This window comes from Eleutherodactylus coqui, chromosome 12 (genome assembly GCF_035609145.1).
Source record: "Eleutherodactylus coqui strain aEleCoq1 chromosome 12, aEleCoq1.hap1, whole genome shotgun sequence".
Lineage (NCBI taxonomy): Eukaryota > Metazoa > Chordata > Amphibia > Anura > Eleutherodactylidae > Eleutherodactylus > Eleutherodactylus coqui.
Genome location: NC_089848.1, coordinates 42,554,341 through 42,581,746, shown reverse-complemented (window position 1 = coordinate 42,581,746; position 27,406 = coordinate 42,554,341). Strand labels below are relative to the sequence as shown.

Sequence of the window (27,406 nt, the reverse complement as noted above, 5' to 3'; positions counted from 1 at the left end):
TGGAATATTTCACTTTCACTCAGTGGCCACTGGCAATGGATCTGGGCAATGAAGGCAGTACCATGGATGGCCCAAGACCCCAGTGCAATACACTGGCAAAACTTAACTGGGAATCTGCCCAGACCTGAGTTAATTATTACAGCAGGGTCAAAGGCTACTCAGGGGTGTGACTACTGACAGGGAATGATGCAAATAAGGGAGATAGAACAACAGGGCCACCTATTGGAAGGCAGCATTCTTTCAAGTCAGTGTTAGACTATTTATACAAGCCTTGTAACAATGACCAGGAATTGAAAGCAAAGCCAGACTCCATGCACAGACAAGGTGTTTGCCCTTCATCAGTGTGCAGCAGGAGTCACTGCTACAGAGAGGCCTGTGATGGAGATCAGAAACACTATCTTTTCTCCTTAGGGAGAACACCTAGACAGTGAGTGAGGAGCCTCAAAAGGCCATGCACGCTCCTCTGGGTAATATGCAAATAAGTGAGATGAAACAATACCTCCACATTGCCACCTGTTGGAAGGCAGCATTCCTTCAAGTCCATGTTAGACTCTTTATACAAGCCTTGTACAAGCTATTGTTCCATCTCCCTTGTTTGCATATTTCCCAGAGGAGCATAAATGGACTTTTGAGCTTCCTCACTCACCGTCTAGGTGCTCTCCCTAAAGAGAAAAGATAGCACTACTGACAGGGAGACACATACTAGGCGTATCTTGTGCCTGTGGGAATCATATTAAGACTGGTGATTGAAATGCTGGTCTTACCCCTTCCCAATAAGTGCCGTACATGTAGGGCACACATAGGGTGCCTGAGTATGGAGGAGTCTTAAGAGCTGAGCCCATTTCACACAGTGTGGGTGTCGGTCATCTTTGACAGCTAACACCCGCCCGATGCAGCCACAATCAGAGATGGTGCCAATCTGTTAACTCTTTAAATGCCACTGTCAATTCTGACATCAACATATAAATGCCCGATTGGCGTTTGGGGTTCCTGAACAGATTCCTCTCCCCCATGCATAGCACCCTGGGGCACATCTTCATAGATTGCTGGTCAGAATACAGTATAATGCAATATGGCATTGCATTATACTGCATGAGTGATCAAACAACTGCAAGTTCCAGTCCCCTGTGAGGACTACAGAAAAATGTAAAAATGAGTTTAAAAAAAGTTTTTTTCAATTATTAAAATAATAATAATAGTTTAAATGCCCTTTCAACGGTCACATCAAAAAATTTAAAAAAATAATAAAAAATTGGTATAATTGTGTCATTAAAGTCCAGATTATTAAAATATCATATTATTAATCCCACATTGTCAATGCCGGGAGAGAAAAAAATATACAAAATGCCAGTATTGCCCTTTTTTGTTTACCCCATATCCAAGAAATAATTAAATACAAAGCAATCAAAAAGTTGCGTGTAAATAAAAACTACAGGTCACCCAGCAAAAAACAAGCTCTCACACAACCCAAACGACAAAAAAATGAACATGTTATGGGGGTCAAAAGATGGCATCAGAAAGCAAATTTTTTTTAAAGATATTTTTACATTTTTTTAAGTAGTACTCCTTAAAAAAACAATATATATTTGGAATTGCGGTAAAAATACTGACCTGCAGAATGACAATACAGTCAGTTTACTGCACCATGAACATCATAATTTGCATATGTAATACGCAGTAAATAGCAAGCCTGGATTTCAATGGGTTCATTCACATGACTGTATTTTGTCATGCGTTTGCTTGAAACATACGCTGCATGGACTACCTTGGTGCACATTTGTGCTCCGCAAGAGCCCATTGCAATCAATGGATGTGCAGAAATGCACATGACACACTCAGAAAACCTACGATGTGATTTTGTGTGTATTTTTTGTACGCTAAAACATGTATTTTTTGCAAGCACAAATATATGCTGGAGCAGGCAAAATACGCTGGCAGAAGCGCAACTTGGTTGCACAAACACGTGGGGGTATTTCTACAGTTGAAATACGACTTACGGCCGTGTGAACAAGCCCTAAGTCAGAACAAATCAGAAAGTGATAGTATGTGCTTGGAAGCCCGATCTCAACGGAAAAATGTCAAAAATGTATTATTTAATTAACAAAGGTTAAACGCACTTTCTACGGATTCCATGAGGCTGCTTATAAACACTGATGTGTGGTCTTCCTCCATCTCTAGACAAACATAAGCAGAATGCTTCATTAGATGGTATTTCACAAAGAGGGCTGCCAGAAGGATGTGAAGTGGCAAGCGAGAACACTTGTGAGATGCAGCTGTGAAGCCATTTCTAAGGGCCGCGTCACACGGGTGTGTTTGTGCGATACGCAGAGATATCAATGGGTTCATTCACATGCACATATTTTGCAGGCACATTTCGCCAGCGCCAAAAAATACAAACTCTATCTTTTTAAGTATTTGCACACCAAAGATCCCCATAGAAGTTAATGGGGGCGCGCAAATGCATGAGCAAGGAGAAGCGTGAAACAATGTAATTCCGCTGGAAAAAGAACACATATGGAACTAATTAGCCATTTCAATCGGTGCGGTTGTTTGCCGTGCGAGAATGAACATGTCCTGCGGGCAAAAAGGGTACAGCGAGATATGGTGATACATGCGCCAAAAGACCTCTCTCATACAACAAAAATGTTGCGCTAAGGCTTGTGCAATTGTGCATTCGCCCATGCAAAGCCACCCTAAGGCCTCATGTCCACGGGAAAAATCAGGCCCGCTACGGATTCTCCATGGAGAATCCGTAGCGGGTCCCTCCTGCCCCACGGACATGAGGCATAAAAATAAGAATAAACTCACCTCTCACCCGCTCCGGATCTTCCCTTCACCGCGGCTTCATCTTCTCTCCGTCGCGGCCGGATCTTCTTTCTTCGGCTCGGCGGATGCGCAGGGCATGTCGGTTACGTGCCCCGCGCATGCGCCGGCCCGAAGAAAAAAGATCCGGCCGCGACGGAGAGAAGATGAAGCCGCGGCGAAGGGAAGATCCGGCGCAGGTGAGTAAATTCTAATTTTGGTCTCCCGCGGATCCGGATGGCTTCCATAGGCTTCAATAGAAGCCTGCGGGAGACCCGCACGAAAATGGAGCATGGTCCAGATTTTTTCATGCTACATTTTTTAAAATCCCTTTTATTGACCATCCGCGGGTATTTATCTACCCGCGGGTGGTCAATGCATCCCTATGGGGTGCGGATCCGTGGGCAGGAGAAGAGTTAAAATCTGCTGCGGATTTTAATTCTTCTTTTGCCCGTGGACATGAGGCCTAAGGGCTTTATTCAGACATCCGTATTTACGCAGGTATTTAGCCGCGTAAAAAATCACCAAGAAATGCGACCATGCGAAGCATTGGATCCCAATGGGTTCATTCAGATGAATGATTTTTTGCTGGGAAACATACCATACATGACCGTTCTCTGTCGCCGGTTTTATACGCCGTGTGAAATGATATCTTGCTCCATCTTTTGACATGATACACAGCAAGCTCCCGTAGACTTCTGAAGCAGGAAAAAAAAGGGAGGGGGGAAGTTACCATGCGGACAACGCTGGAAAAAGAAGACAGCTGACCATAATGAAGCATTATTGGTCACTCCAAGGAATTTATAGCGATCGCTGGTTTTCATCACTTCTGTGTATTTTTTTGTATTTACGCAGCAGCACACCGTGTGAATGGCATGAAATACATGAATAAAGATCACGACTCGATCGGGTCAAATCTTCGTTCATGCGATTATGTGGTGCTTACTAGCAAAGATAATAACGCGTACGGTTGTGTAAAGAAGGCCTAAGATGGACTAACTATTAATTGCACCGTATTGCTGATTAGTTGCAGAAATGTTTGAGCCTGGAAGTTAGTTCACTCATCTGCATACGATTGCTCTGGTGCAAACATTTGGATTTCTGCTTGTCCCGTTCAGATTAAGTGGTTACTGACTTTTTATATTAATCTGCTCTTATTTGATAGCCAGTGTGATAACTAGCAAAAATGCAAATCCTTCCAATCACCTAAAGTGACATTTTTCTGCTTAAAAATCACTGTAAAGCGCTGGTCACTAGGGGTCTCTCTTTCTCCGAACTTGTTATCCACTGCCTGTTGTCAGGCGATGTTATCCCAGCTAGGGCTCATCACATTGACGTCAGCCTCAGTTATGCATTTCTGTTTCTCTGTTCCATTTGAACGGAAATAAAGATGAAATTAAATAGTTCCGTTTTATTCCCCATTGATTGCAGTGGGTTTTCATTAAAAACAAAAATATTTCCCAGTATTCCATTCCGTTTAATTTCCGTTTTTCAAATGGAACAAATAGTGCGGGCAGCTTGGCGTTATTCTGAAACGCTGTGGCATTGCACAAAAAAAAAATTCCTTGAAGTTGGCCTGTTTGATTCGGGAACGGAGGTCTTGAGTCAAAGAGGTGGGTCGCATAGAGCGCTCCCTGCTTACATCATGTGACTGAAAGAGGCCTTATGTTCACAGCTGTTTTTTCACCGCATATCACGCATGTGTTGCATGGGCCCTGGATATATTCTGAATGGAGTTAATGAAAGTCAGTGGGTTTTTGTTGATCCATGCACACTGCGTGTCAATGCGTGTAAGGAAACAAAATCGCGGCATGCTCTATTTTCCCCGTGCACATGAGGCCTTACAGTCCTTGTGTTGGGTTTATGCGGAGTGAATTGTAACACATCAGCCAAACTTTATACTTTTGAAAACTGTTCTGTATGTTTTCCATCTGTCTACATCTTGTATTAACTGGATGAACAGTTGTGATATTTCAGATCATTTCTCCTTGTAGTTGGATACTTGGGTTCAGAAACAAACATTCTTATAAACTTCTTTTGCTATTGAGTTTGAAAGCCGTGAAGATAAATGTTGCTTTTAGCGCAGCTCCTTCCTCTTCAGATCTAGACCGTACGGGTTAATGTCAGTTATCATATAAGTAGCCAACTAGTTAAAGGGGTTGTCCCGCACCGAAACGTGTTTTTTTTTTTTTCAATAACCCCCCCGTTCGGCACGAGACAAACCCAATGCATGTGTTAAAAAAAAAAAAGTTTAGTACTTACCCGAATCCCCGCGCTGCGGCGACTTCTTCCTTACCTTAGCAAGATGGCTGCCAGGATCTTCACCCACGATGCACCGCGGGTCTTCTCCCATGGTGCACCGTGGGCTCTGTGCGGTCCATTGCCGATTCCAGCCTCCTGATTGGCTGGAATTGGCACACGTGACGGGGCGGAGCTACGAGGACCAGCTCTCCGGCACGAGCGGCCCCATTCACCAGGGAGAAGACCGGACTGCGCAAGCGCGTCTAATCGGGCGATTAGATGCTGAAATTAGACGGCACCATGGAGATGGGGACGCTAGCAACGGAACAGGTAAGTGAATAACTTCTGTATGGCTCATAATTAATGCACGATGTATATTACAAAGTGCATTAATATGGCCATACAGAAGTGTATACCCCACTTGCTTTCGCGGGACAACCCCTTTAAGTGTTTGCATAAGCCTGGGAGATGCCTGCAATGTAACAATTTGTCTTGTCAGGTAGTATGAGTGAGAATATAAATAAAAGTGTGTGAGAGGGGGAAGAGAGATTCCATTCTTCAGAGTTCTGAGAGATTCTTGTGGGTTCCTGAGAGTGCCAGCCACATGGGGGTATCTTCAAACCTCATGTGGTGAAGAATGGATGAAAAAGAGAGGTTCCCTGAGAGTGAATGTTCCAGAGATGAGAGAGGAGTGAGCCCCAATTGAAGAGAGAGAGAGAGTGAGCAAGAAGCAGATGCCACCTCCAAAGCCTAGGCAGAGGTACTTTTTACTCATCTTTTCTTATGCGGTCATGCTGACGTCTGGGATCACCACGTAGTGGCTGTTCACATCTGGCCGTCCTGAAGTCTGGGATCACCGGGTGGAGATACTCTCAAGTCTGTCTAATACCTGCACTGCAAATCATTGTCATTTGTGCCTTGTATGCAAGAGGTTGTTGCAGTAAAGTTTTTGCCAGGCCTTGACCATTCCCAGGGATCTGAGGTATGTTACTTCTGTCTCTGGCTACATTTATTTACCGCCGAGGGTTATACCGATGGGTAACGAAATGGTGGCATCACCTGTGACATACGCTATCCCTGTTCTCCAGTTTACTGGGCATCCCTATCCTAGGGGTGTCTGGAAGAGTCCCAGCGCTGCTCTGGCCAGGAGGGAGCTTGGTAAGTGCCACTGTGACAAGTGACCACTCTACCCTCCCAGCTCCTCAACGTACGCCTTGTGTCTGGGCTCACCCTACAGGATGCTGCACAAGCATTATGGATGAGATTTGAGAAATGCCAACCACACAGCAGAGACCATCCACTGCATAAATTGACTTGTGCTGTTTATGCTGCAGATCTCCAGTGGATTTCATTCCTTCAAATGTTAGTCCACACTGAAAACAGTTTTTTGTGCTGTGGAATTGTTGAGGATTTTATGCTGCTGAACAGCAAATTCACAACATGTGAACATACCCTTTTATCACACGGGTGATCGAGATATCACTACAAGAAAATCGCAGTAAAGTCGCTACTTTTTTCCCGCGATTTTTGAGCATCAGTGCTGCTTTTTCTCACTAAGGGCTCAGTCACACGGGCGTTTTTAACGCGTGTATATACGCGCGTTAAAAAAAATGCATGACCATGTCCATTGCCACCCATATGTTCTATCTTTTGTAGGTGCTTTTTTTTTTATGTGATGACTGAGCCCGTGTGACTGAGCCCTAAAACAATTTGCTCACTCCATTTTGCGTTGTTTTTTTAGCTCGAAAGTCAATAGGACTTTCTAATTTTAAAAATGCATCGCATCACACGAAAATTGCAAGTTTGTGCTTTGCAATGTGATAAAAAGGAGGCTCCATAGGGAAGCATGGGAGATAAAAAACGGCCCATCACGTAAAGAAAGGACATGCTGCGATTTTTGTTTCTCTCGCAACATCGCATGAGTGAAAACATCATAAATGTGAAGGAAACCTTTGAAATCATTGGTTTCATAACTGTGCGTTATTATTCACTTTCGCATCCCGCAAAAAAAATGCACGATTTTTTTGCCAGTGTGAAGGTGTCCTTACTAAGTTCCTGCACTTATCTGTATGTGTTTGCATTGAGTTTTCCTTCTTATGCATTTAAAAAGCCTCATACTTGGTTTGCAGGATCTCCTACATTCAAGTTTCTGGCTTGGGTGTGTTCCTAGTACTGATCAGCTGGTCTGTCTCATGAATGTGCACAAACGCAGCTCTGTTGTCTTCTTTTCAGATGATGTGTAGCATAACCATACCCACTCAATGCTACACAGCTATCTCATCTTCTGTCTGAATAATTTCTGATGGTTACCCCTAACTGCTGATAAGAGAAGAAAATTCATTCAAAGTGAATTACAGCCCTTTGTAATAGTAGCTTTCTCTGCTCTCTATCCTCCTGATCTCCCTAACCATCCCTCGGAAACTGTCATACAGCTCTCTGTAATAACTCAGGGGAAAGGCAGTCGACAACACCCTGGAAAATAATACAAGCATAGAAATCACACAATCAGAAATTTTTTATGAAAATCAACTACAAAAAATCTTCATTTTCAAAAACACATTGATTACAAAGGTGCAAAGGTGTACATAGCCTTTAAACAGCAAAATAATGGTTTGTCAGTCTTGCAAAGAGCATTAACCCCTTTAGGACCAGACACTTTTTAGTGGTGGTTTCACTGCCCTATTTTTTCCTTTAGCTATCAAAATTATTTTTGCAGCATTTTTTTTTCGTGACATGTAGGGCTATTTTTTATATCTCTTTCACTGACTTTTATTTCCGTATTTTTAGTTTTATTGGGGGTAAAAAGCTAAAAAAATGATTTTTTAAACATTTCTAGCAATTTTTTAAAATTAGTATATTTACGCTAAAATAAAGTATGTGAACGGGTTTCTCTATTTATTTTGGATGTTTTGATATGTAATATGTATGATTTTCGATTAGAGGGCGCTTATAGCAATGGTTTTGGTTGTTGTCGGCTTTGTGTTATTTTTTCCTTATGTATATATTGTTGTTTTATTCCGTAATTTTGTTTTATTTGTGTATGTAATTATGTTTTTTTCTATCTATGTCCCCCATGACGTCATGTAAGACCTCTGGGGGACATTCACGTTTGTTTGTTTTTTTATTTGATGCTTTCCCACTGTAGATGGGGCATCCATAGGAGCCGCAGTTGCAGGGGAAAACAATCGCTATAGTGACATTAGTCACTGGCAGAGCTGGCCAGGGTCTAGTATGACCCTGCAGCTCTGCTATAGCAGGGAATCCCAGCGGTCACATGACCCCCCAGCTCCCGTAGTGAAGTTATACTTCCGGTTTCACTTTCTAGTACACAGCACTCATTGAGCACTGTGTACTCGGGGAAGAAAAAGGCAGAAAGGGTGAAAAACCCCTCCTGCCTTCTCCTCTGGGTTATCAGCTGTTACTAACAGCTGACAGCCCGTCCTGTCTCTGATTAATTGCAGCAGCAGGCGGCTTCAATCCCCGACGTAATTTTACATACGGCTGGACTTTAAGCCCAGGATCAGGCACCGTATATTTACTGTGCCTGGTCCTAAACAGTTTAAAGGAACTCTAGTATTTGATTCATAATCTGGATAATGTATACTATCTTGTTTTCAATGGAAATCTGGGGATGAGGCCAAATGCCGCAGTTTTGTGGTAGCATTTTGCAACAAACAGCTGTGGCTTTGTAAAGCAATTTATTTATGAAAATCATAATAAAAATGCCAAAGAAGCAGCCTTGAACTTCATGGTCAAGTTCTGGTGAAGTAGAGATGTGAAAAAGTTATGCAGTTCTTCAGTTCTTTTGTGTTTAATAATTATAAACATCAAGTTTGTTTAACTTTGACAGAAGTGAGATTTTTCTTTAGAATTAAATCAACTGTGATGTTGCTACACATGGCATACATGTGTCTGCATATGTTAAATGGTATACATGTGTCTGCATATGTTAAATGGTGTACATGTGTCTGCATATGTTAAATGGTATACATGTGTCTGCATATGTTAAATGGTGTACATGTGTCTGCATATGTTAAATGGTATACATGTGTCTGCATATGTTAAATGGTATACATGTGTCTGCATATGTTAAATGGTATACATGTGTCTGCATATGTTAAATGGTGTACATGTGTTTTAAATTATAAATCCGTGGGGATGACAACTTTTTTTTATAGGCATTCTACATCCCTGCCTGCTGAGAAATTTCAACAACTTGACTTGAAATTCTAGGTTCCATATAACATGACCTTAAGAAGCTTTTGCTTTGGAGGAGCTCAAGAAGAAGGGGTGAAGAAAGAAATGTACATGAACAAAGACATATGACCACTGTAGCTAATAGTCAGTCAAAGTTAGCCAGAGATTGCCTGCAGTGATGTCATTGCATGTGTTGGTGATGTCATCACTGCAGTAAGCAGTAGAGTAGAACAGAGCATCATTGGAACGGAAGCATCAGGGAATTGGGTGGGCTGATTTTGCCTTCTTTTCCAATTCTACCAGATGGTGAGCAGATTTCAATTTTTTGTATTTGATAACCCCTTTAAGCATGGTGGTGATATGTTTAAATTGTATATATATGTTAATGTTATATAATTACGTAATTTTTTTATATTCCAGATATTTTACCAAAATGGAAGCCTGGATAGCCATTTATTTCTTTCTGCTTTTAGGACAGTCTTTTCATGGCACACATCCCCAGAAAACTGGTGAGCAAATATATGATATAAAGGAAATTTAAGTTTTGGTGCTTATAAGTTTAGGTGATGTGGAGTTTGGGGAGCCACTTTTCATATTCACCTGGTACCCCATTCCTGCAGTGTCCCCCAGCAAAGTTGGCACACACAGAGCCAGTGTGACTCTGCAGAAGGCAGTGTGCATGCACCTCCCATGTATCTCTATGGGAGTGCATGCATATAGCCTTCTAAAAAAGAGTCACACTGGCTGTGTGTGTGCCGACCTTGCAGGGGGCACCACAAAAATGAGGGACAGGGTGAGTATAATATGCAGCTCCCTGGACTCCATGTTACCTAAAGTATAAACACAATAAGTTAATTTATTGAGTTTACAATATAACTTCACCCTATAACTTCATTGTTAGGGGTTTCCTCAAGTGAATGTCACACTTTGAATGTACTGGTTTTTTTTGTGGAGATCTGGATTGTGTAGGGGACATACACTCCCTGGAAAAAAGAAGGCACATTATCTCTCCTTCAGAAGGTAGAATACCCCACTTATAGGTAGTTAACCTGAAAGTCAATACCTGACGCATTAACCCCTTCCTGCCACAGGACATAAGTTTACCTCTTGGCTGGGAAGAGGTTCCTGCAAATCGATGTAAATGTACGTTTTATGGATGGTGCGGGCTCAGGAACTTTAGGCCAGTTCTACACAAGCATATTATGGAAGCATTCCTGCATCCATAATACAGATGAGTGCCCAGATCTGACCGCAGGTTTACTGGCCTGAACTGACAGTATCATGGATTTTGCTCTGATATTGTAACCACTTATTTATATAAATGTTACAATCACAGAGAAAGTTTCATTCCACTCCAACAAGTTCTTCTAGGGAATGTATGTATATATATATATATATATATATATATATATATATATATATATATATATATATATATATATATATATCACACACTGTTACACTGTTAAACATGCCTTCTGGCAGCTGCACAATTCCTTCGCTATGTTGGAGGAAGTCTTAACCATAGACCCTCCTGGAGTCCTGGACCCCTGGGTCTACCGGATCTACAACCTGCTGCATGCACAGCATAACATACACAGTAACAGGAAGCAATAAACTACAGTAGGGCCCATAAAAGAAGGAGACGGGCCCTGTTGATCAGCTGAGACCAGATGTCAGAGGTGCATGTATGCTGCAGGTAGTGGTGGGAGGAGGAGCAGCCCACATCATCTACCTCTTGGGCCAGCAGCCGCAGGACTGGGCCGCACCGCAGCTTCATTACGTGTCACAGTATTACAGTTCTTATTAGCTGAGAGCAGCGGTGTGTAATGAAGACATCCACTCACATTCGCGGCATATGCTTACAGTGTAGTGGCCGGAGCTTCAGGGCGAGGAGTGTGCTGTATAGCAAAGAGGGATCCCAGGGCAGGGGCAGAGCTATAGTGGGTGCAGGGGATGCGGTTGCACCCGGGCCCAGGAGCTTTAGGGGGCCCATAAGGCCTCTCTTCTTCGTATAGGGAGCCCAGTACTATTAATAAAACATAATTAGGGGCCCTGCTCCACATTTTGCATTTGGGCCAGGAGCTTTAAGTTACGCCTCTGTCCCAGGGTTTTCTGCTAAGTGCGGTTGTCATGTTGGCAAGTAAAAAAAAACAAAATGTAATTAAGTCGGCCCCTTTGCGGGGGGATTGTTTTTACGGTTTACACACTTTAACAAAAATTATACAATAACTTTATTGTGTGGGTCAGAATGATTATGACAATAGCAAATTTGTTTTTGCTGTACTACTTTGCAAGACAAAATATCTTAAAACAAATATATATTTTCTGTTGCTATCTTCTGACGGCCATAACTTTTTTATTTTTATCTTGATAGAGAGGAGTGAGTGACCAAAAAAGTGAAATTTTGGCTTTTTTCTTCTGACGTTCACTATGTGGTATAAATAATATATTATTTTGATAAATAGGTAATTTACAAACATGGTGATACAAAATATGTTTTTTTTTGTTTTGATTTGTTATAAGAAATACAGGAAAAGGGAGGTTCTTTAAGCACTTTAGGACCATCTAATGTAAATATACGTTGGGTGGTTGTAAAGTGTGCATGGAGCAAGTTTGGCAGCCTAGTCTGCTCCATACCCATCAGCTGTTAATGACAGCCGCTGGTAACTGCCATGATGAGAGTTAGCATGATCACAGTAGTTGACTCCTAAGATGCTGCAGTTAAAGTTGATTGTAGGTCTAAACAGTCGGAAAGAGGAGGGTGGGTGGGTGGGGGTACTTCGCACATCTTATCGATATCCCTATAACACATTCGGTGGACAGGGATCCAGATGGGGAAAGTCCACAGCGATTATGTGTGTGTCCAATGATCACACAAATTGGAAGTAAGCGGCGAAAACTTGCAGCTGCTGGGGTGTAACAGAGGAAGTGAGTATCTAATGATTTTTATTTTATTAATTGGATGAAATAAAATTAAAATCAGGGGCCTTACCGCTATGCTGATCCAGCAGCCCGGATCCCCTTCCCTTCCTGGATCTTTGTGCACTCTGGGCCCCCCCAGACACAGTGGCTACCAACACCTGCCCAGGCTAGCCAAGTGCTGGCACCAATCCTGGCACTGGCTTGTGTTACTTTAGCAAAAGTATCTGCTGCAGCAGATAGAGATATAACAATATCCATGTGTATGAGAATAAAAAAATTGTCTTCTGGCTTCTGCAATAACCACTTATTTAATAATGTGTAGCTTATATAATAAGCTACGTTGGCCATGGCAGTGACAAGTGGCCATGCTCATGTGAATTTGACCTTAGTGTAAGACATAAATGCTTTTCAACTAAGTTGAGATTGTTACTTGTAACATTTCAAGTAAATGGAGAGAAGTGACCCTGAGAGAGAATTGCAAGGATCCCGCCGTGATCTTTTTGAGTATCCGTTAATGAATCTTTCCAGATGGCCTTCAAGATCAGAAAGACACATGCAGGTCATTTTCTGAAGACAAGTATGAAACTGAAGGAGAACAAGTTATAAATTTGTTTTAAGAAGCGAATGAGAGCAAATCCAGAGCGTCTCCATCAGTCTTTATTAGCTCTGTTCTTCTCTTTCATATTTTGCTTTTTTACCTCAAGTTCAAAAGTTTCTGTTTGACCTTGAGCAATTTCCAAAACACGTAACTCTTCATCTACATTTCTCATGAGCACATGTTTAATGGAAGAATTCTGATAAATCATTGTACTTTACAGAAAACTTCACTGGAAAATCATTGTAATGTTGCGTAAATCATTTATCCTAATCTTATATAAAATATTTTTGGAGTTTGTTTCGGAAAAACATTAAATGATAAATTGCAATCTACATACTATATGCAAGGGCATTCCAATGTGTAACTAGAGCATGTGCCTTAATAACAAAGCTCTTAGTGGCATAATAGGTTTATTTCACAATCGGGACGATTTTACAAAAATCAGCGTGAATCGGGATGATCGATTACGACTCCCATTAAAGTCAATGGGAATAAAAACCATAATGCCAGCACTGTTCAATGTTGCATGTCCCAGTGGTTGGGAGAACAACGGCAAACCTCTGCACAGGTGGATCGTCAGATTTGAAGAATAACACATAGTGATCCATTCTGTACTGTGAATGAAATTGGAAGTCACTTCCCAAGCCTAGGGCATTAAAGAATATCTACACAAACAATCAGAATGCACTTGCATGACATTGGGTTACGAGCCATATGTCCAGCGACAGGTGTTCTGTTGACATCATGCCACCACTCTCAAAGGCTATTATGTTCAAGATTTTTCTGGAGACCCTGTGGGCAATGTCATGAAGAGTTTTACGTCCAAGTGGGAAACACTGGATCCATAAACCTGAAAAGCACATGCACTGCACCCAAACAGTGCTAAACAATAAAGCTGCCAGCAACGAAGGAATAACACAATTCCTAGTGAACCTTACCAGGGAAGGGACCTGCCTAAATGCAGGCAACCTGTCCTGACAAGGACGAACCTGACCACATGCCTCAGTCATTGGTTAACCCTACGTGGGACAGGGAAATAACACAGAAAACAAAGAGGAAAAGGAAAACAAATGCAGTACTTATCTTTAGATGCCACAGGTCAGTAGGAGATCCAGAACCAGTTCTGACTGCAGTCACAGGCAGAGGGAGACTGAAGAATTAATAGCAATTCAGCTGAGCATCAGGCCAGGCTAAATTGCCCAAATACTCACAGGTGAGACCAAACATGTCTCACCTACACCACTCACAGCAGAGCCAGGAGATGGAGAAACACCTATAAAACCAGTACCACACGATCAGAGAGGGAGCCACCCCCGAACCACCACAACAAAGAGGTCTTCACAAGAGAACATCACATTGGTCCTACTCCAAGAATTATGATGTGGGATGGCATGGAAACCGGATGTGTAGTAGTCTTCATTCCTGGTTCACTAACAGCTCAGCATTATACTGATTTGGCTGTGCAACCAGTGGTATGACCATTTCTCCAAATTGTCCTAGGAGCTGTTTTTCAACATGAAAACACCAAGCCTCATGTTGCTTGTGCAACTGTGAGCAGCCTGCGTGAGATAAGCGTGCTACTATGGCTTGCATCACATCTAGACTTGTCTTCCATTGAGCACATCTGGGATATCATTGGTCAGCCATTGTAAAGAGAGCTACCGAAGTGCATTCATTGTGGCAGAACATTCCTTCATGACAGCCATTAATAACCTAATTGATAACATGTATTACAGAGTATGAAGCTCTCACTTGGTAATGAATAAACCAAGTTGTTTTGAATATTGTTTCCCTTTTTATAATTTGCATATCATTAACATGTCTATTAAGCTTGTGATTTCCATAATTCCACTTTTTATTCTTGGTGATGCAATTTCACTGTTGAGGGGTGTATTTTAATGAAAATAATATTTAAATGATCAGCTCTGGTCAGTACACAGGAACTGGTATAAAAAGGTCACACGAGCTACCTTTGCATGAAGATATTTATTATATTGATTTATCCGTTGAAGGATTAGTATGAGGTTATGTCACAGGTGATGACATCACAGAGGTGTGCCAGGTAATGATTTCAGAAGAAGGGGGGGTGAGCCTTATAAATTGAGCACTGCCATAATAGCTGTACCTGGGAGCAAGTGTGAGACACTGGAATATAAATTTTGGTGATCTTTTTTCACCATTAAGTCAAGATAAGTTGACCACCTTCTCACTCCGAACTGGTAAACATTAGTCCCATCCGTAGGTCAGCTTTTAAAAAGCCACATACCATACTCTACAGTAAATCCTGCTTTGTATCCCTACTAGTTTACTTAGTCAAAAAAAACATCCTTCTTCAGCGTCCACTAGCCAAGATTTGTAAAGCTTTTGAAAGGCTTTGTGTTACAAAATTGCTAAAAAATGACCCTCAATGCCATGGGCTCATTGTCTGTTAGATAAACCTCTAGGCAAATGAACTCCAATAAGTACTATGTAGTATTATTAGGCTCCACCTATGATTTGTACTGGTCTTCTGTATCGATCATCTACTATGAGAATTAATAATCTGAATCAGGTATTGCCTGTGAGATAGATTCCCAGGGGATTTATTTTTTTTAAAAATTGACAAAGTTGGTAGAGGGCATGGATTGAATTTTGAAACAGACTAAGGCCTCATTCACACAAGCGTTTTTACATGGCTATTTAGCTGTGATAAAACATTAATTGTAAATCGTGACTTTGAGAATTATTGGATTCCAATGCATTCATTCACATGGGCAATTTTTTTGGCATGTGAAAGTATCTGACTGTCAAAATGTCAAATCGGCAACTTTTTTTCAAGACCTACTTTTTGATGAAAATCACTGGAGGCTCTCATAGACTCCCATGGGAGTTGGAAAAAAAGGGAGGGGCAGGGAGTTTATCTGCATAAGGAGCTTGGAAAAGAAGACAGCTGACTTTACCTTAGCATTAGATGTCAGAACAAAGATTTCTGCCGACCAATGGAATTCTGGGCTGCAGCAACCTTTTCACACGAGATGCCCATGTGAATGGACGATAAAAAGCTAATTAATCTTGGGACTCCATCGCGGCTTCTCTTTATGGATGCAATTTTTGGCCGCAATGTAAAAATTCATCGCATGTGTGAATGAGGCTTTATTAAGACTAAAACCAGAAAATGGTGCAAATTAACTCAGCAGATATAGAGTTGATTTTCTAACTTTTGAATAGTGCCAAATGTAATAAATAGTCTTCGTCTTTTAGTAAACTTGCACAATTCATTCCAGTTTGTTTTGGCTTGCATGTGAAATGCCAGCTTTAATTAATGTGGGTCAATATGTTTTATTCCAATGCTATAGCAGATTTATTAAAGTGCAACCTGAGGCCTCAGTCAGACGGGCGTTTTTTCGCGCGATTTGCGCATGCGCATGCGTCCGGCGATTTTATAAAACCATTGCTTTGCAATGGTATCGGACACATGAGCGCTTTGTATGCGCTCGTCCGATAAATTATAGAACAGAAATCGCAGATCGCACCTATCTGCGATCTGCGATTCCTGTTCTCTTCTCTATATGCGCTCAATGGGGCCGGCGGCAGCAGCGCCGACCCCATTGAGAATATATAGAAGACAAATTATTCTTCTCTGCCACAGCTGTAACAGCTGTGGCAGAGAAGAACGATGTTTGCCCATTGAATTCAATGGAGCCGGCAATACAGCCGGCTCCATTGAAAGCAATGGGCTGCCGGCAAGCGCGGGGTGAATTGTCGAGAAGGGCTTAAATATAAGCCCTTCCCGGAAATTCATCCAGAAATGTGTAAAAACAAAAAAATATATATATACTCACCTTGTCCCGGCAGCCGGAGTTCAGCGCGGCTCCATTGAATGCAATGCGCTGGACAGCTCCGGCCCGTTTCTAATGAAACGCGTCTAGGAGCAGATTTTCGGGCGATTTTCGGGCCCCGGTCACGCGATTTGCGGATGCGCATCCGTCATGCGATCCGCAAATCGCGCGAACAAACGCCCGTCTGACTAAGGCCTTATTGATTTAGCAAAAACTGTCATGGCCGCTCTGTCAGTATATATATAGAGGGAAAACATCTTGGAATATAACCCATATCTAGTTACTGAATGTGTTTTTTTCTTTTCAGTGTGCAAAGAGGCAAATGCTGCAGATATTGTTTTCCTAGTGGATGGATCGTGGAGTATTGGGGCCAACAACTTCAAGAGCATGCAGGACTTCTTATACACCCTTATAAATGGTTTTGATATTAGTCAAGACAAAATCCGCATTGGCTTAATTCAGTACAGCGATGAGCCACGTACAGAGTTCTACCTAAACTCTTATGACCAGAAGGAGGATGTCCTACAGTATATACAAAACCTGAAGTATAAAGGCGGGGGTACCAAAACTGGGGAAAGTCTTCAGTTCATGCTGGAAAATCACTTTACGGAAAGTGCAGGAGGAAGAGCAAACGATGGAGTCCCACAAATTGCAATTGTAATAACTGATGGTCAATCCCAAGACGACGTCCAGAAACCAGCGACCCAAGTTAAAAATTCTGGAATCACATTATATGCCATTGGCATTAAGGACGCCCTCTTGACTGAGCTCAATGACATAGCCAGTGATCCAGACGAGAAACATGTTTATAATGTGGCTGACTTTACAGCTTTACAGGGTATTACCCAAAATATGCTTCAGGTACTCTGCAGCACAGTAGAAGAGGCCACCAGGCAGATTGGGCAGATTGCACAAGGTACATTTTTTTTATATTCTCATCTCCTTCACTCCTAATCTGTAGCCCTTGGGTTCAAATTCTGAACTCAGCTTTGGTCATGCTTTCATTTCAGTTCTCTGTACTCCTTGATCATAAGCATCTGGAAGGAAATTACTAAAAATGTAGCATCTGGTTAAAATTAGGAAGATGCTGAATTTATGATATAGTCAAAAATAGCTCAAACCGTCTACTAAGATATAGAAAGTTTTAAATTTAAATGGAACATTGAAAATGAACTATTGTATAAATCAAGTTTTATGTTAAACATTAGAGATGAGCGAACACCAAAATGTTCGGGTGTTCGTTATTCGGAACGAACTTCCCGTGATGCTCGAGGGTTCGTTTCGAACAACGAACCCCATTGAAGTCAATGGGCGACCCGAGCATTTTTGTATTTCGCCGATGCTCGCTAAGGTTTTCATGTGTGAAAATCTGGGCAATTCAAGAAAGTGATGGGAATGACACAGAAACGGATAGGGCAGGCGAGGGGCTACATGTTGGGCTGCATCTCAAGTTCACAGGTCCCACTATTAAGCCACAATACCGGCAAGAGTGGGCCCCCCCCCCTCCCAACAACTTTTACTTCTGAAAAGCCCTCATTAGCATGGCATACCTTTGCTAAGCACCACACTAGCTACAACAAAGCACAATCACTGCCTGGATGACACTCCGCTGCCACTTCTCCTGGGTTACATGCTGACCAACCGCCCCCCCTCCCCCCCACAGCGCACACCAAAGTGTCCCTGCGCAGCCTTCAGCTGCCCTCATGCCACGCCACACTCATGTCTATTTAGAAGTGCGTCTGCCATGAGGAGGAACCGCAGGCACACACTGCAGAGGGTTGGCATGGCTAGGCAGCGACCCTCTTTAAAAGGGGCAGGGCGATAGCCCACAATGCTGTACAGAAGCAATGAGAAATAGAATCCTGTGCCACCGCCATCAGGAGCTGCACACATAGGCATAGCAATGGGGAACCTATGTGCCACACACTATTCATTCTGTCAAGGTGTCTGCATGCCCCAGTCAGACTGGTAATATGCACCTTAACAGTAACCGCGTTGGTGGTAATGTGGTGGTGACTGCGGACCTAGTAGCACGGTTGTATTTTGTTGGTTTTCGGAATGCGGCCAGGATTAAGTGGGCCGTGGCGGGGGGATGGTGTGGGGGCTCTCTTGTTGTGTCGGTAAAGGTGAAATTCTTGGACTGCCACCAGACGAACCAATGCAAAGGCATTTGCCAAGAATGTTTTCCCTGTTGGAGGAGGAGGGGGATGTTTTTGAGGCACTACGTGTCCTCTCCACGTGTCCGTGGTTATATGCACCTTTACAGTAACCGCGTTGGTGGGAAATGGCCTCGCCGCCATCATGTCTTTGGGAAGCCTCTGTTTCCACACCCCAGAGACATACCATTAGCAGCGGTATAGGCAGAGCCCAGAATTCGTAACATTTCAGCCGTAGCATTAGGACAGGCCCCACTAACATATCACTAGCAGCATTATAGGAGGAGCGCAGTCTTCGTTCCATGTCAGCAATAGTAGCACTCAAGACAGGCCCCAGTAACAATTCCGAAGCAGCAGTATAGCGGGAGCGCAGTCTTCGTTCCATGTCAGCAATAGTAGCACTCAAGACAGGCCCCAGTAACAATTCCGAAGCAGCAGTATAGCGGGAGCGCAGTCTTCGTTCCATGTCAGCAATAGTAGCACTCAAGACAGGCCCCAGTAACAATTCCGAAGCAGCAGTATAGCGGAAGCGCAGTCTTCGTTCCATTTCAGTAGCCTTAGTATAGCCAAGGCCCAAGTTACATTTATGTAGCTAAAGTGTACGCCAACCCCACACACCTTTCTGTACCATGAGTGCAGGCGAAGAACATACAAATTGCTATGATTACACTGTAGGTGAGGGCCCCAAAAATTTGGTGTACCAACAGTACTAATGTACCTCAGTAAAAATTGGCCATGCCCAACCAAGATGGCAGGTGAATCGCTTTGGTTAATGTGGCTTAAGTGGTAACTAGGCCTGGAGGCAGCCCAGTGTAACGAAAAATTGGTTCAAGTTAAAGTTCCAACGCTTTTAAGCGCATTGAAACTTATAAAAATTGTTCAGAAAAATTATTTGAGTGAGCCTTGTGGCCCTAAGAAAAATTGCCCGTTCAGCGTGATTACGTGAGGTTTCAGGAGGAGGAGCAGGAGGAGGAGGAGGAATATTAGACACAGATTGATGAAGCAGAAATGTCCCCGTTTTGGATGGTGAGAGAGAACGTAGCTTCCATCCGCGGGTGCAGCCTACGTATTGCTTACGTATCGCTGCTGTCCGCTGGTGGAGAACAGAAGTCTGGGGAAATCCAGCCTTTGTTCATCTTGATGAGTGTTAGCCTGTCGGCACTGTCGGTTGACAAGCGGCTACGCTTATCTGTGATGATTCCCCCAGCCGCACTAAACACCCTCTCCGACAAGACGCTAGCCGCAGGACAAGCAAGCACCTCCAGGGCATACAGCGCTAGTTCAGGCCACGTGTCCAGCTTCGACACCCAGTAGTTGTAGGGGGCAGAGGCGTCACCAAGGATGGTCGTGCGATCCGCTACGTACTCCCTCACCATCCTTTTACAGTGCTCCCGCCGACTCAGCCGTGACTGGGGAGCGGTGACACAGTCTTGGTGGGGAGCCATAAAGCTGGCCAGGCCCTTAAAGACTGTTGCACTGCCTGGGATGTACATGCTGCTCGATCTACGCACATCCCCTGCTACCTTGCCCTCGGTACTGCGCCTTCTGCCACTAGCGCTGTCGGCTGGGAATTTTACCATCAGCTTGTCCGCAAGGGTCCTGTGGTATAGCAACACTCTCGAACCCCTTTCCTCTTCGGTAATGAGACTGGGAAGGTTCTCCTTATAGCGTGGGTCGAGCAGTGTGTACACCCAGTAATCCGTAGTGGCCAGAATGCGTGCAACGCGAGGGTCACGAGAAAGGCATCCTAACATGAAGTCAGCCATGTGTGCCAGGGTACCCGTACGCAACACATGGCTGTCTTCACTAGGAAGATCACTTTCAGGATCCTCCTCCTCCTCCTCCTCAGGCCATACACGCTGAAAGGATGACAGGCAATCAGCCGGTGTACCGTCAGCAGCGGGCCAAGCTGTCTCTTCCCCCTCCTCCTCATCCTCCTCATGCTCCTCCTCCTCCTCCTGTACGCGCTGAGAAATAGACAGGAGGGTGCCCTGACTATCCAGCGGCATACTGTCTTCCCCCGCCCCCGTTTCCGAGCGCAAAGCAGCTGCCTTTATGGTTTGCAGGGAATTTCTCAAGATGCATAGCAGAGGAATGGTGACGCTAATGATTGTAGCATCGCCGCTCACCACCTGGGTAGACTCCTCAAAATTACCAAGGACATGGCAGATGTCTGCCAACCAGGCCCACTCTTCTGAAAGGAATTGAGGAGGCTGACTCCCACTGCGCCGCCCATGTTGGAGTTGGTATTCGACTATAGCTCTACGCTGTTCATAGAGCCTGGCCAACATGTGGAGCGTAGAGTTCCACCGTGTGGGCACGTCGCACAGCAGTCGGTGCACTGGCAGCTTAAAGTGATGTTGCAGGGTGCGCAGGGTGGCAGCGTCCGTGTGGGACTTGCAAAAATGTGCGCAGAGCCGGCGCGCCTTTACGAGCAGGTCTGACAAGCGTGGGTAGCTTTTCAGAAAGCGCTGAACCACCAAATTAAAGACGTGGGCCAGGCCCTGCCCGCCTGTGCTTGTCCACGTGTCCGTAGTTAAGTGGACCGTGGCAGTAACCGCGTTGGTGAGGGCGCGTACAATGTTGCGGGAGACGTGGTCGTGCAGGGCTGGGACGGCACATCGGGAAAAGTAGTGGCGACTGGGAACTGAGTAGCGCGGGGCCGCCGCCTCCATGATACTTTTGAAGGACTCCGTTTCCACAACCCTATACGGCAGCATCTCAAGGCTGATGAATTTTGCTATGCGGACGGTTAACGTTTGAGCGTGCGGGTGCGTGGCGGCGTACTTGCGCTTGCGCTCCAACAGTTGCGCAAGCGACGGCTGGATGGTGCGCTGAACTACACTGCTGGATGGGGCCGAAGACAGCGGAGGTGAGGGTGTGGGTGCAGGCCAGGAGACGGTAGTGCCTGTGTCCTGAGAGGGGGGTTGCATCTCAGTGGCAGGTTGGGGCACAGGGGGAGAGGCAGGGGTGCAAACCGGAGGCGCTGAACGGCCTTCGTTCCACCTTGTGGGGTGCTTGGCCATCATATGTCTGCGCATGGTGGTGGTGGTGAGGCTGTTGGTGTTGGCTCCCCGGCTGAGCTTTGCGCGACAAAGGTTGCACACCACTGTTCGTCGGTCGTCAGGCGTCTCTGTGAAAAACTGCCAGACCTTAGAGCACCTCGGCCTCTGCAGGGTGGCATGGCGTGAGGGGGCGCTTTGGGAAACACTTGGTGGATTATTCGGTCTGGCCCTGCCTCTACCCCTGGCCACCGCACTGCCTCTTGCAACCTGCCCTGCTGATGCCCTTGACTCCCCCTCTGAAGACCTGTCCTCCTGAGTAAGCGTTGCACACCAGGTGGGGTCAGTCACCTCATCGTCCTGCTGCTCTTCCTCCGAATCCTCTGTGCGCTGCTCCCTCGGACTTACTGCCCTTACTACTACCTCACTGCAAGACAACTGTGTCTGATCGTCATCGTCCTCCTCACCCACAGAAAGTTGTTGAGACAGTTGGCGGAAGTCCCCAGCCTCTTCCCCCGGACCCCGGGAACTTTCGAATGGTTGGGCATCAGTGACGATAAACTCCTCTGGTGGGAGAGGAACCGCTGCTGCCCAATCTAAGCAGGGGCCCGAGAACAGTTCCTGGGAGTGTTCCCGCTCCTGAGCAGGTGTCATTGTAGTGGAGTGAGGAGGCTGGGAGGAAGGAGGAGCAGCAGACAGAGGATTCGGATTTGCAGCAGTGGACGGCGCAGAACTGCGTGTTGACGATAGGTTGCTCAAAGCACTTTCTGCCATCCAGGACAGGACCTGCTCACACTGCTCATTTTCTAATAACCGTCTCCCGCGTGGACCCATTAATTGGGCGATGAATGTGGGGACGCCAGAAACGTGCCTCTCTCCTAATCGCGCAGCAGTCGGCTGCGACACACCTGGATCAGGAGCTCGGCCTGTGCCCACACCCTGACTTGGCCCTCCGCGTCCTCGGCCGCGTCCACGTCCTCTAGGCCTACCCCTACCCCTCAGCATGCTGTATTACCAGTGATTTGATTTCACAGGCAGCTAATAAATTGGCGCAAGACTGCAGGCCAAATATAATTTTTTCCCTTTTTTGAAAACAAAAGGCCCCACTGCCTCTAGTGAATGTATAATCTAAGTTTAATAACTGTGCTGTTTTCCTGCTAATGTGTCACAGAACGTGAGGGTAGCAGAGTTATTAACTGTGGCAGAGCAGGTATTTTTTTTCCCAATTAAGGAAAGCAAATGGCGAAGCCAGGAGTAAAACGTAGCTGGGTGCGTCTGATTTTTAAAGGTTGCAGACGCAGCCGACACGTGTCCACCGCCCTTAGGACGGACAGAGGCAGGACAAATAGAATTATTTTCCGTTTTTTTGCACCAAAAGGCAGCACTGCGTATATTCTATGAACATGAGAAGTTTAATAACTGTGCTGTTTTCCTGCTAATGTGTCACAGAACGTGAGGGTAGCAGAGTTATTAACTGTGGCAGAGCAGGTATTTTTTTTCCCAATTAAGGAAAGCAAATGGCGAAGCCAGGAGTAAAACGTAGCTGGGTGCGTCTGATTTTTACAGGTTGCACACGCAGCCGACACGTGTCCACCGCCCTTAGGACGGACAGAGGCAGGACAAATAGAAATATTTTCCGTTTTTTTGCACCAAAAGGCAGCACTGCGTATATTCTATGAACATGAGAAGTTTAATAACTGTGCTGTTTTCCTGCTAATGTGTCACAGAACGTGAGGGTAGCAGAGTTATTAACTGTGGCAGAGCAGGTATTTTTTTTCCCAATTAAGGAAAGCAAATGGCGAAGCCAGGAGTAAAACGTAGCTGGGTGCGTCTGATTTTTACAGGTTGCACACGCAGCCGACACGTGTCCACCGCCCTTAGGACGGACAGAGGCAGGACAAATAGAAATATTTTCCGTTTTTTTGCACCAAAAGGCAGCACTGCGTATATTCTATGAACATGAGAAGTTTAATAACTGTGCTGTTTTCCTGCTAATGTGTCACAGAACGTGAGGGTAGCAGAGTTATTAACTGTGGCAGAGCAGGTATTTTTTTTCCCAATTAAGGAAAGCAAATGGCGAAGCCAGGAGTAAAACGTAGCTGGGTGCGTCTGATTTTTAAAGGTTGCAGACGCAGCCGACACGTGTCCACCGCCCTTAGGACGGACAGAGGCAGGACAAATAGAAATATTTTCCGTTTTTTTGCACCAAAAGGCAGCACTGCGTATATTCTATGAATAATAACTGTGTTGTGGCCCTGCCTACACAATTCTTTCCCTGCAGTATCAATGGAGGGTGGAATGCTCTGCAGAGACGATTTTGAGAAGTAAAAAAAAATGCAGCACAGCTAACAGCAGCCTGGACAGTACTGCACACGGATAAATATGGCCCTAGAAAGGACCGTTGAGGTTCTTGAAGGCTACACTCACTCCTAACACTCTCCCTGCCTATGCAGCACTTCTGTCCCTAATGCCGGGTGCAACGCTCTGCAGAGGCGATTTTGAGGGAAAAAAAATTGCCACTGCTAACAGCAGCCAACACACAGCTATCAGTGGCCCTAATAAGGACCTTTGGGGGTCTTGAAGCCTACACTAACTACCAATTCTTTCCCTACAGCAGCTCCGGTACAAACAGCACTGTCCCTCATCTAACTCACAAGGCATCTGAGGCGAGCCGCGGGAGGGGCCGACTTTTATATTAGGCGAACACCTGATCTTCCCAGCCACTCACTGCAGGGGGGTGGTATAGGGCTTGAACGACGCAGGGGGAAGTTGTAATGCCTTCCCTGTCTTTCAATTGGGCAGAAAAGCGCGCTAACGTCTCAGGGAAGGAAGTGAAAGTAACCCGAACACCGCATGGTGTTCGTTACGAATAACGAACATCCCGAACACCCTAATATTCGCACAAATATCAAGCTCGGACGAACGCGTTCGCTCATCTCTATTAAACATGTTTTAAAAATTTTTTGGTGATATTCTTTTACATTTTTGATATTATGATCTATATTTATTTTTTAAAAATCCTAAAATCCTGCAGTTTTCGCACGTTCCACTAAGCCTAATAATAGGCCAATAATTAACACCAAGTTTGCAAGAAACCCCCCCACTTGAAGACCCTCATTAACCCTTTCCAATCCACTGTCTGGCGTCTAAAGACATTCTGATTGAAGGCTGTACAGCTCCAATGTCAGAAGACATCCGGCAGGGTATTCTTACTGTAGGTTACTGGCTGCTCTGTTGTCGGGGGACCTCTCCAGCATGTCACATACTGCAGTACTGGCTCTAGCCAGCAGATGGTGCCATTGTATAATGGCAGAAAGAGAAAACCCCCTTGGAAACCCTGAATCCAAAATTGGATTGAAAAGGGTTAAAATCAAACTTTTATTAAACTAAATTAAATTACTAGGAGGCACAGGAATTAAAAATTCAAATATCTGCCTAGAAAACCTGGGAGCTCCAAGCCACCCATAATGTATTAAAATTCCTGCTGCCATCTGCTGTACACTGTGCTTTATAGAGCTCTCCTAAATAGGTAGTGGCTATAGAAGATATCAAGTGAGTCACTGCTACTGACCAATGACTCTGCCTAAATAATAGCCTGAGGAAAAACCCTGAGAGGTCCGAAAGCTCGCAATAACATCATGTATTTTTGTTAGCCTTTAAAAGGTATCATATCTACAAGATTACTTGGTTTCTCTCCCGGAGAATGATCACATTTTGCTCAATTGGCTAACACTGCGTCGAACCTCTTTTTTTTGTCCAGTAGCATTTACTACATACATTTACTTTCTGTCCATGTTACCTGCATGCATTCATCTCCTTATAAAGCGATGGAATACTAAGGTCCAAAAATTATAGAGTCCTTAAAACTCTGATGAAGATCGCTTTATTTTCTATATATCTTTGTAGTGAAAATTATTCTATCACCTGGATCATTGTAGATTTTTGTTTATAGGTATTCAAAGTTGATAACAGAGAAGATCAAAGAGTGAAATGTTAGATTAATAGTGAGGCCAAATAAATTTGACATAAGAAATAAGTTCAAAGAGTAAATGCATCTTTTTTTTGTTATGTAAAATAAAGTGGCAATCTTAGGCCTCATGTCCACGGGGAAAATCAGATCCGCTGCAGATTCTACATGTAGAATCTGCAGCGGGTCCCTCCTGCCCCGCGGACATGAGCGCTGAAAATAGCAATTTAAAAGCATTTACCTGTCCGTAGCGGGCGGCGAAGCTTTGCTCTTCCTCACGGCCGGATCTTCATTTTCGGCCGGCGGATGAATTCCTGACGCCGGCGGCACGTCGCCGGCACGTTGTCGACGTGCCGCGCGCATGCGCCGGGCACATCCGCCGAGCCGAAGCAAGGGAGATGCGGCCGTGAGGAAGAGCAGAGCTTCGCGGCCCGCTGCGGGTGAGTAAATGCTTTAAATTCCTATTTTAGGTCTCCCGCGGATCCGGACGGCTTCCATAGGCTTCAATAGAAGCCCGCGGGAGCCGTCCCCGCGGGAGACCCGCACGAAAATGGAGCATGGTCCAGATTTTTTCATGCTCCATTTTTTTTTAAATCACTTTTATTGACGATCCGCGGGTATTTATCTACCCGCGGGTGGTCAATGCATCCCTATGGGGTGCGGATCCGCATGCGGGAGAAGAGTTAAAATCCGCTGCGGATTTTAATTCTTCTTTTCCCCGTGGACATGAGCCCTTAAGCCTTTAATATATATTTTTTTTAACAAATTCCGGACCCTTTTAGTTTAAAATCAGCGGCAGCCGATGGCCACACGATCTTGTTGATAATGGCAGCAAGATTGTGCAGCTATTGGCTGCTGCAGGTGCATGGGTTGTCAAAAGCAGCATGGAAATTGAGCTTAAAACAGATTTTATGGTTTATTCTACATAATCTTCCCCAGCTGCCTTCTATTACGTGTTATGTCATTACCTAATAACATACTATTTAAAGGAGATGTCCCGAGGCAGCAAGTGGGTCTATACACTTCTGTATGGCCATAATAATGCACTTTGTAATGTACATTGTGCATTAATTATGAGCCATACAGAAGTTATAAAAAGTTTTATACTTACCTGCTCCGTTGCTGGCGTCCTCGTCTCCATGGTGCCGACTAATTTTCGCCCTCCGATGGCCAAATTAGCCGCGCTTGCGCAGTCCAGGTCTTCTCCTCTTCTCTATGGGGCTCCGTGTAGCTCCGTGTAGCTCCGCCCCGTCACGTGCCGATTCCAGCCAATCAGGAGGCTGGAATCGGCAATGGACCGCACAGAAGCCCTGCGGTCCATGAAGACAGAGGATCCCGGCGGCCATCTTCAGCAGGTGAGTATGAAGACGCCGGACCGCCGGGATTCAGGTAAGCGCTGTGCGGGTGGTTTTTTTAACCCCTGCATCGGGGTTGTCTCGCGCCGAACGGGGGGGGGGGTTAAAAAAAAAAAAACCCGTTTCGGCGCGGGACATCTCCTTTAAGGCTGAAAAAAGACCTACGTCCATCTAGTATAGCCTATTACCTCCCCAGTGTTGATCCATAGGAAGGCAAAAAAACAGTGAGGTAGAAGAAGCCAATTTTCCTCATTTAAGGGAAAAAAAATTCCTTTCTGACTCCTGTCTGGCAATCAGATTAATCCCCGGATCACCGACCCTTCTGAAGTTATTAGTGAGTATAAT

At 44.7% G+C, this 27,406-nt stretch overlaps 1 protein-coding gene across 1 annotated transcript in view; it reads left to right on the top strand.

Moving 5' to 3' along the window:
• Positions 1–27,406, top strand: part of LOC136586666 (collagen alpha-4(VI) chain-like) — a 192,238-nt gene that overhangs the window by 25,025 nt on the left and 139,807 nt on the right. Inside the window, exons 3-4 of the mRNA XM_066584828.1 lie at positions 9,661–9,749; positions 16,889–17,497. Of these exons, the coding sequence (XP_066440925.1) occupies positions 9,674–9,749; positions 16,889–17,497 (685 nt within the window). The 5' untranslated portion in view covers positions 9,661–9,673. The remainder of the gene's footprint in view (positions 1–9,660; positions 9,750–16,888; positions 17,498–27,406) is intronic.